Source organism: Ictalurus furcatus, chromosome 1 (genome assembly GCF_023375685.1).
Source record: "Ictalurus furcatus strain D&B chromosome 1, Billie_1.0, whole genome shotgun sequence".
Classification (NCBI taxonomy): Eukaryota; Metazoa; Chordata; class Actinopteri; order Siluriformes; family Ictaluridae; genus Ictalurus; species Ictalurus furcatus.
This window is the reverse complement of record NC_071255.1, coordinates 11,740,663-11,751,030: the sequence shown is the minus strand read 5'-3', so window position 1 is coordinate 11,751,030 and position 10,368 is coordinate 11,740,663. Positions and strand designations below refer to the sequence as shown.

Below are 10,368 nucleotides of genomic sequence, written 5' to 3'. Positions count from 1 at the left end.
GTCAGTTTAGACAGCTTTGTGACACTGAATATACACTACCTGTCAAAAGTTTGGAGACACTTGTGTTACGGCCCAGTCTAGGTTAGGCCGCACAGAGTAACCAGCTCGGGATTCAATGGAATTTGACCTTTAAAAATGAGGGAGCCAGGAATAACAACACAACAAGGTTGTTCAAAACAAAAATTGTGGTATACTGTAAAACACAGAATTATAGACATACAACTCTACAAAGAACCAAACCAGGCATAACTTCAGGGTGGGCCAAAGCCAAAATAATAAACAGAAGGATTCTATTGTTATGTAGCTAGCTTACCTAAAAAGAAAATAACAAAGAAAATACAAATACTTCCCTAACTCCCTAAGCCACAAACAGAGACAAAAGGACCCTCTCCCAAAAGAAATGGCAGCCACACCCCTACCGCCAGTGAACCAAGTGAACGTGTATACATTGGTCAAGAGTATACACAACCAGATACAGGAACAATCAAAATCACAGTCCATCCTCAGGCAAGAGTCAAAACCCAAAACAGCAGTCAGAATATAGAATTGTGAATATAGAAAGGGCGAACAACACAAACCAAACAATCTCCTACTCTTCACCATCCTCACTCTTCTTCCTCTTCAGTGGCCGCCGCTCAGTGATGTCATCCTGGGAGGCGGGAGCAGAGCAGGCTAGGGCAGGCTGGAACTCTGGGCGGGAGTTCGGACCTGCACACAAAATATGGCACAGCACACAAAAAACTTCCCATCCCACAACTAGTGTGTTGTAACACTTGACTGAAATGTTTCTCATTATCTGAAGGTGTATGATTAAATGTTTGAAATCGGTGTTATAGACAAAAATAATTGTGCCAACATACATATGTATTCCTTTCATTAGAAAACTAACATTTTATTTGCAAAAAATATTTTTTTAAATGGATGACTTGGAGCGAAATATTCCAAAAAGCAGCCAATAAGTGTCCAGTGTTGGTGGGAACTGCTTCAATACTGTTTATAAAGCATCTCAGGGAGATTCCACAAGAAATCGGTTGAGAAAATGCCAAGAATACATTTCCGGAAATTCTAGGCAAAAAGGGGGTCTACTTTGAAGATGCTGAAATACTAAATTATTTTTGATTTATTGTGGATTTCACTTATGTTACTCCAGAGTTTTGATGACTTTATTATTCATAAATAAATAAAGAAAGAATGAGTGTGTCTAAACTTTGGACCAATAGTGTAGTTCACTGTGTCATGTTGGATGATTGTTTAGTTTACTGGGATCTGTGTAGGTGGTAGCCACCACTCTGATGCTGGACCATCAGCCGCTGCGGTGTTTGTAACCAAGGCTGGCTATGTGTGGTTTGCACTATGGCCTGGGAGACCGCTGGTATCTCTGATAAGGAACACAAGCATGATGGCCAATAATATTATGATCATGACCAAACTGATCACAATCATGATACATGATATTACGATATAAATCATAATCATAGTTTTAACACTTATCATTTAACACTATATTTATTTCAGAGTGGAGGATGCAATGACCAGTTTATGCAGAAGATCAGACAGTATGTTGTGTTCACAAAATATGATGACTCGGACAAGAAAGAGGGAAGTGAGAGAAACGACCAAGGCCCAAGACCCAGCAGACATGAAAAGCATGCAAAATACTGAAGTGCTTTGCTTGCAGATTTCACGCCACAGCCTTCTCATTTTATACACAAGGAACATAGAGCATTCACATGCTCAAGAGATGAAACGTGTTGGAAGTATACTGACTCTGTACAACTTATAATCATTTCATTATTTTAATGAGTGAATACTACTTTATTTTGAAAAAAATCACGACACAAACTGTGTGGGCTAAGAAGAGTGCATTACAAAAGTGAAGACAAGATGGTAGAATTTTAAACTGAATCACTGTAAAGGCATCTATACTCATTGACATCTCAATACTTATTTTAAAGGCTGCTACTTAGTTATATAAATATTAGTTTTATCATGCATTCTGCAAACTTTTTAGTGCAAATAAGGTTTTATAGAAATGAGTGCAAACTAATTTTGTAGCAGTGCAATTAAAAGCATTACAATTTACAAGTAAAATACATAGCATGTCTACTTGATTGTGCATCACAGAACAGGATTGTTTCATGTACTGATTCTGTATTTGCTACTACTTATGAACTGCATTTGTTAAAGAGTAAATAAAAGAGTAAAATGATGATATTAAAGGCAAATGTAGCAGATGTATGTGATGGTTATGGTTGATCACTCTCCACTTTTAACCTCTCTGGCAGATGTACTGTGACAACACTCCACAGCGGTTTGAAATCCAGTTGTTCTTGTGTGACATCCGTCCTCTTAGCAGTGCACAGGAGCCTTGAGAGTCTGGCACTGGCTGGCCATGAGCCCAGTAGCTGCCAATCAAAAAAACCTAATTAAGTTGATTGATTATACATATGCATGTGTTTCCAAGTTTCAGTCTGGTCTAGCTGTGTACTGTACAGACTATTTACAAGCTGTAATGTGCTTCATTTAGTTTCCACCTTTTTCTTTTGGACTGTTTTCCAGAATTCAGCCACGGCATCATAAGCTTTCCAAGACCACTACACATATTCATTTAAATAGATATAATAGTTTATGTACAGATTAAAATAAAACAGGTAGGCTTTATTAATGGAATAGAACAATATTCAAGTCACGGACATCGAATAGGACATTTAATCCATTCTGACAAGCAGATCAGTACTGCTCTACTGTAGAGCCCCTGCATGTTCCCCTAGGTATTGAACTGCAATCTTCAGGAGTTATTTGGGCATCCGGTGCGATGCACTGTACCAACAATGTTTAAAAATATAATCGATATTAAAAATGAAACATCACAACCATAAGCTTGTACTAGATGTTTCATGTCGAGACTAGAACCATCCAGTTGCTAAGAAGTTTAAATACCACAGCAAAAACAAAGTGATTCAGACTAAAATCTACTCCAATGGTGGCAAATAAGAACAAGTCAAAGCATAGAACATGCATTGTTTTGGGCTGAAGAAAGTAAACATTAAGGCAACACATTCCTTCAGTTTTATAAGTATAAGTGATGTTAATTACTTGGAAGAGATGAGATATAGAGTTAAGACACAGACTGCCTGTAAGCTCAGTAATCACTGTGATGTACTGTAAGTAGTTGAGTGAAAAGGAGAATTACAATACAGTACTGACTGTTGCCCATCTGTTGCTAAACAGCAAGCAACATGTGATGAGAAATGTGATAAGAAACTAAGCACTGATGACTCACTTCTGGGTGGGTGCGGTATTATTAATCCACATCCACTGCTGCTTTTCTGAGTAACGGAGCCCGATCCAGTACAGCATGCCCCCATTCTGAGTTAGATGTTTCTACAGTAATAAAGACAGAATTCATAGTCATGACAGGACATGTCTTGACCTCAGAGCGCTTTAATAGTGATGTCTGTTGAATTTTTTAGCGATTGATTGCTTAACCTGCACACGTTCGTTGTCGATGACAACCAGGTCTCCGTCCTGTTTCTGACACGCCTCCCTGCTCTCCTGCCAGGTTAGACGCTCTTTAGATATGAAGTAGCAGGAGTTCTCAAACTTCAACCAGCCCTTCGGACACATAGTGCACTGATACACTGCAGAGAAACAGCAGATTTTGACACATCACAAATGACAAAAATAAACAAAGAATTTACACAAATGATAAACCAGGATGATAGAGCATTATTATAAACAAATCACTATAAGTGAAGAGCATTTAGAATGATTATAAATGGGTATTTTATTTTTAGCAGATTTGATGTTATAGGGTTTTACCATGCTTTTGGACATCCTGTGTTGAGGGGTACATGGTCTGACATAACTGGCGGCTACAGTTGAATTCTTCAGGTTCTTCAACTTCAGGTCTCTCTGGATACTTCTGGATGGACTGAACTTCATATACTGAGGTTTGGGCATCAAGTGAACATAAAAAAATAGGAATGTTTAACAGAAAACTAATTATTAATACTGACATATCCAACACTTCAACCTATGTGCTTCATGTAATGTTACAGAAAATCCTAACAAATGACTAATTATGTTATGATTAAAGAGTTGTTTGATGTCAGTATTGAAGAACAGACCAGGTATGGCTAGCTTTCGGTTTCTTCTCTGTATCAAGAGAGATTTTCTCCGTCATAAGCTTATTGCAGTTTTGCACAAAATAGAAGCGATTTTAAGAATGTCGACAAAACATAACTTTCCATTCAATGATGTTATGTGATTAAATCTGGGTTTTCTCTTCTCATGATAGTCATTACAATTAAACATGGTGACTAAGCTCCAAGATCTGATGAGTGTTGGCACCGTGATTTCAATTGCATCCGTCGCAATAGCCATGGTAGTGTTTAATAAAAGGTGACGAGGGCATGTAATGCACGCAGTCATGGAAAGCCAAGCCCCTTATATGTGGCAGCAGCCATGTATCCGGGATTTCTGGGAGATCATAGTCTGCAGTGATTTTACAGCGGTCCTATGGATCCAAAACTTCAGAATGACCCACTTAACATTTGACGAGTTATGCAACAAAATAGGACTGCTTGTGGCGCCTGCCGTATCACGCCCGAGGGAGCCAGTTTCGACCGAGAAGCGCATAGCCATCGTTCTTTATAAACTGGCTTCCTGTGCAGAGTACAGGGTAGTGGATAAGAGCTGTGGTGTGAGCAAAACCACCGTCATGTCATGTGACCTAAATGCGAGAAATGTATTTCCATTTAATTTTTTTGAAATATTGCTTTGTTGACTTGTCTGAAAAACCACCTCATGCGAGCGTATAAAATTTGTGATATTTGAGGGTTTTTTTTTTCAAAATTCACGCATTTCCATTACCCGTTTTTTAGTTGCCAATTTCAAATTGTGAATTAAGCCAAGTATGTATTGCTGCAGCCAGTAGACCTCCAAGTAGGAGGTTCTTATGCCTCAAGTAGGCGGGATTTCAGAAATGGGCGGAATTTAGGCAAAAGTCCAGAAGTGATGGCAAGTATGCGGAAATCCCCAATCGTGCCTAGTGCAAAGATGCACGGTGATAAATGATGACAAAAGCACAGATTTAAAACTACATAACACTTTTTTGTAGTTTTAATTTAATTTGTTACAGCCTTGTCATTGCTGGCATGTATGCAGAAATCCCCAATCGCGCCGAGGTGCGCGATGATAAAGGATGACCGGAAGTAGCAACACTAGTGAAAAACACCAATTTAAAACTTAATATTAACACTTTTTCTTTCAGTTTTAATTTCTTACAGCGTTGTCGTTATTGTATGCATGTCCAATGCCATTCTATTTGAAGACTGAAGTGTATATAATAATTTTCTAAGATTAAATACTAATTTTTAAATTCAACAGTACCGAGTATCAAACAAACTTAAAGTGAGACATAACTGCACTCAGTGGGGTGAATGTGTAACAGCATTATACCAACGATTTTTTATTGCTCAGTGATTTTGTTTTTAGGTGAACCATTCCTTCAAAACAAAATCTACTACAAAATATGTAAGTTACACAGAAATAAAAACAAAATTTTGCATATATTTACAGTCCATAGTGATAAAAGGTACCATGCATTTTCCCTGCATATACAATGACATTATTCATTAGTACAGCTGGACTGCATGCATGAGAAACTGCACAATCCTGGGTAAAATGCTTCGGAGTAAATGCCCTGTTACTTGCCTCGTCTTCTATTACCAGCGTAACCTGGTGCATACACAGCAAGCACATTATAAAACGGATATTCATTTAACAAATAAAATACACTTCCTTTTGTTGATTCTACATAATCTGGGAATTCAGTGTGTCAATATTTAAAATTTAAAAACTGCAAGTTTACCCGTTTAACTCCGTCTAGCCACCATATTGCCTCTGAAATCTTAATTAACGTGACAGACACTACAATAACCAACCAAAGTCTTCTGGCGGTTTGTACCGCCCACTTGGAGCTAAAATCCCTCCCACTTGGAGCTAAAGACCCTCCCATTTGGAGCTGGCTCTGACCTCCATTTATATCTTTCTCAGTTAAGCAGGTTAATGGAAACGCAGCTATAATCGATGCTGTGTTGCATTTGTGCACCATCTTGTGGTGAAAACCCAAAGGAAAAAAAAGCACTAAAACTGGCACCACAGGAGGTGGAAAATGGCAAATTCCATCCATCCATCTTCTACCACTTACTCCTTTTTCAGGGTCGCGGGGAAACCTGGAGCCTATCCCAGGAAGCATCGGGCACAAGGCGGGGTACACCCTGGACAGGGTGCCAGTCCATCACAGGGCAACAATCACATACACACTCACACCCCCATTCATACACTACGGACACTTTAGACGCGCCAATCAGCCTACCATGCATGTCTTTGGACTGGGGGAGGAAACCGGAGTACCCGGAGGAAACCCCCGCAGCACGGGGAGAACACGCAAACTCCGCACACACATGGCCCCAGCGGGACTCGAAAATGGCAAATTATTATTTTTTATTATTATTATTTTTAAGTTGGGTCTGTAAATGCTTTTTACTTTACACGGTATTATTTTGTAATAATACACGTATCCCCAACCTTTCCTGAAGGTTATGTTGTCTCTCTTTTTTCCTTTTCCTTTGTTAACTTTTATTTGTATCTTTGCTCATCTTTGAGATTTTCCCTGTTTCACAGTTGTTGTTGTTGTTTTTTCGCATTGTCCCGGTTGTTCGTCATAAGCGCGTATAACTCGATAGACACAGAGGAGTCATAGCTGTAGTGCAAAATAAGAAATATGTATACACCAAAATGTCGATGCTGTCCTTTAAGACGGGCATCCGCCTCCATCTCACCCCCCACAGTGTTAATAAAGTGATTCTAGAAAGCTATAACATCCGTTATACTTTCTGTATCTGAGTCAAGATTGGAAGTCGATGTGGTGTTGTTGATGTTTACAGCAGCACTAGTTTAGTGTTAGCGAGTCAGTAACTTGCTAACCGCTAACGCTTTACTCACACTTCATAGCCAGAGCAAGAACCACAGCCAGTAAGACCAAAGTCAGGATGATGAAAACAGCGGAAATCCTCTTGTACAGACGAACTTTCTGGTAAACATCTAAACACAGAAGAAATAAACGGTTAGTTAGTTCAACCCATGGCGTGTAGAAACAACTCTGTGTGTAATTAGTTTTCATCCTTCACCTGTGTTCGACTCATCCTTCGCTTTCCCAGACACTTTCACATCCGCATAGGGTCCGAAATTACAGAATTTGATGTACATGATGGGATTTAATGGAGCTCAGTCGGGTTTAATGTGTAAACTTCACACCGGGGTGGTTGAGTTTTGCTGCGTCTGCAGTGAAGCTTGTTGTTCTCTCTCTTTAATACAGTATATTATGCACACGCAGCCAGTAAATGCCCCAATGGCAGGCTCCGTGCTTGTCTCCATGGTAACCTCACGGCCTGTGCTGGGCACTGTTTCTGGTTTGTCAAGAAATAAGATCGGGGAGGGGGGCGCACTATTTTAGCACACAATGTAGCACGATAATGAACAGTTTAAACATTATTGCCAGAGCACCTCTTTTCTTTTCTTTGCTTCTGGCTCTAATTGATGAAGTGAAACAGTTCTGGTCCTTACCCTCAGTTAGCACAGTGTATTACTGTATTACGTGTGTTTGTGCCACTGCATTGGTCTGCTCACTCTCTTAGCTGTTTTATTACCCCTAATCATTATTTGGCACCAAGAACATTATTTGAACGTTTGTTTTTTGGTTCCCTAAACGTTCTGAGAGCATATCTTTTTCAGTTCCTGTTTGTGGATTTGAGGAAAGTTTTCTTTACAGAAATATACATTCACCACCTTGTTCATGAGAGAGGTCAAAGGAGAATGGCAAGACTATTTTAAACTCAAATACAAACACTCTTTACTACAGTGGTGAGCAGGTGAGGATTGGAAGAAACAGCAGGTGACATTTTTCCAGTCTTCAGCTGTCCAGGTAGGCTGAGACGGAACCTGCTGTAGTCTTGCACTCCTGTTCTTGGCTGACAGAAGTGGAACCCGGTGTGGTCTTCTGCTGTTGTATCCCATCAGCCTCAAGACTCAGCGTGTTGTGCATTCGGAGATGTTTTATGCTGCTCACCATGGTTGTAAAGAGTGGTTATTTAAGAAGAAGAAGTCTATATTTATCACATATACATTAAAGCACAGTGAAATTCTTTTCTTCACATATCCTAGGTTGTTAGGAACTTGGGGTCAGAGTGCAGGGTCAGCCCTGATACGGCATCCCTGGAGCAGGGAGGGTTAAGGACCTTGCTCAAGGGCTCAACAGTGGCAGCTTGACGGTGCTGGGGCTTGAACCCCTGACCTTCTGATCAGTAACCCAGAGCCTTAACCGGGACGTGTCATGACCCTCTTCCAGTCCAAGTATACTGCAAAACCAGAGTAAAAATTATTTTGTTCTGGATTTTTACATTGATATTTGGGAAGTTCTTATCGACATTTTTAGTCTTTCAGTGTGTTTATTTCAGCACAGGTTCTTTTCAAACGCTGCTCGGCCAGATCCCTGGAAAACGGGGGATCTCAAATCTCAACTGTGGCATGTGGCGTGTGAAAAGAACCTGTAGTGAAATAAACACACTGAAAGACTGAAAATGTCGATAAGAACTTCCCAAATATCAATGCAAAAAATCCAGAACAAAAGAATTTTGACTCCGGTTTTGCACTATACTTGGACTGGAAGAGTGACTGGAAGACACGTCCCTGTCCCAGGTTAAAACAGAGGATATCAGATCTCAGCTTTGGCGTGCATTAGGGAGGTCAAGACTAAGACAAGAGAGCAGAATTTGGTATTCCTATCACACTTAGTTTTGTCCTATCACACTCCAAAGCTGAGATCTGAGATATTGTATTTTCCACGGACCGTTAATCCAGCATGCTCCACTTATATAGGTTACAGTATCTCAAAATAGTCTGACCATTCTCCTTTGACCTCTCTCATCAACAAGGCATTCCTGCCCATTGAATTGCTGCTCAGTGGATTTTTTTTGTTGTTGTTGCTGTTGTTTTTCGCTTCATTCTGTGTAAACTCTACAGACTGTTCGGTGTGGGGAAATCCTGGGACAGCAGCAATTCCTGAAATACTGAAACCAGCCCATCTGTCACCAACAACCAGGCCACAGTCTGAATCACTGCGATTATATTTTTTATTTTGAATATTGAAGACCTGGTATCTCTAATTATACAGCACTTTCAGACACTATCAGTAGTCTAGCCTAAACACCCACAGCTACTGGAAGACAAACGGAGCCGACCTTGTGGTTTAGAGATAGTGATATATACTAACCAGCTTATTTTCTATACTATAACATGCTTTATGGCACATTACTGTTGAATTTTCAAGATTAATTGGTCAGAAGGTGTTGATGAATTTTCTATAACAGCAGTAGTAGGTCAGTGGTAACTCAGTGGTTAAGACATTGGAGTTCGGCTTGGAAGGTCATGAGTTCAAATATCAGTGCTGCCACTGCCGAGCCCTTGAGCATAACTGTTCAGTTATGTAAAATGATATCAATGTAAGTTGCTCTGGATAAGGGTGTCTGCCCAATGTAGGTATCAACAGTGCTGATGTGAAATTTTATGTGAGTAGATGTTTATTTTCCAAAACTGGAAAGTCTTCAGGAAAGAGGAGTTTCTGGATATTCCAGTTTCTAGTAAATTGATTGTAATAGTATAATTGATAGAAATAAATCATTCCAGGTGCATGACAATACAGATGGAGCTTCTGAAGAATGAAATTGCCCAGGAATTGCTCAGTATATTAGGCACTAGTATACTGAATTTTCACTCAAGAGCCTGATTTTTTTTTAACACACACAAAAAAACAATTAATAAGATCACTGCACTCAAATCTTTCCCTAAAACATGTCACGCTTGTTTCACAAGAAATAATATTTGTCACATTATCACAACATTATAAAATATAGAATAATTTCAGCTTTGCTGTTACCCATGAAGGCACTTTCACACAGTCTGGTGTCGGTTCCTGTTTTTTTTTTTGTTTTTTTTTTTAAACTTTTGTCCTTCAGAGGCTGTGACTATATCATCAGAGACAGCTAGACATTTGAAACGATCTATAATGTTTATAGTTTAATGTCTCCCATTCACCCTTCATACATTAGACCTTATCACACAACTTAATGTATATGTGTGCCACACTCTTAGATCATTTAAGCCTTTTGTTTAATTAAGTAAATGTCTATTTTTTATAATGATGCAGTGTTGTTTACCTTCATTGTGTTTTGTAGTGGAAGCAGGCACTGCAGCCAAACTATAAATGTCTTCTGTTGGATTCTTCAGTTTGTAGTTCACATGAGC

General features: G+C 39.4%; 1 protein-coding gene across 1 annotated transcript; it reads right to left on the bottom strand.

Moving 5' to 3' along the window:
- Positions 1 to 287: 287 nt before the first annotated feature.
- LOC128608155 (natural killer cells antigen CD94) lies at positions 288 to 7,397 on the bottom strand. Its single transcript, XM_053625658.1, has 6 exons — positions 7,197 to 7,397; positions 7,012 to 7,110; positions 3,823 to 3,948; positions 3,490 to 3,641; positions 3,284 to 3,384; positions 288 to 2,405 (listed from the first exon to the last, which is right to left on the bottom strand). Exons 1-6 carry the CDS (start codon positions 7,273 to 7,275, stop codon positions 2,270 to 2,272), a joined length of 693 nt encoding a protein of 230 aa, XP_053481633.1. The 5' UTR covers positions 7,276 to 7,397; the 3' UTR covers positions 288 to 2,269.
- Between the last annotated feature and the right edge of the window lie 2,971 nt (positions 7,398 to 10,368).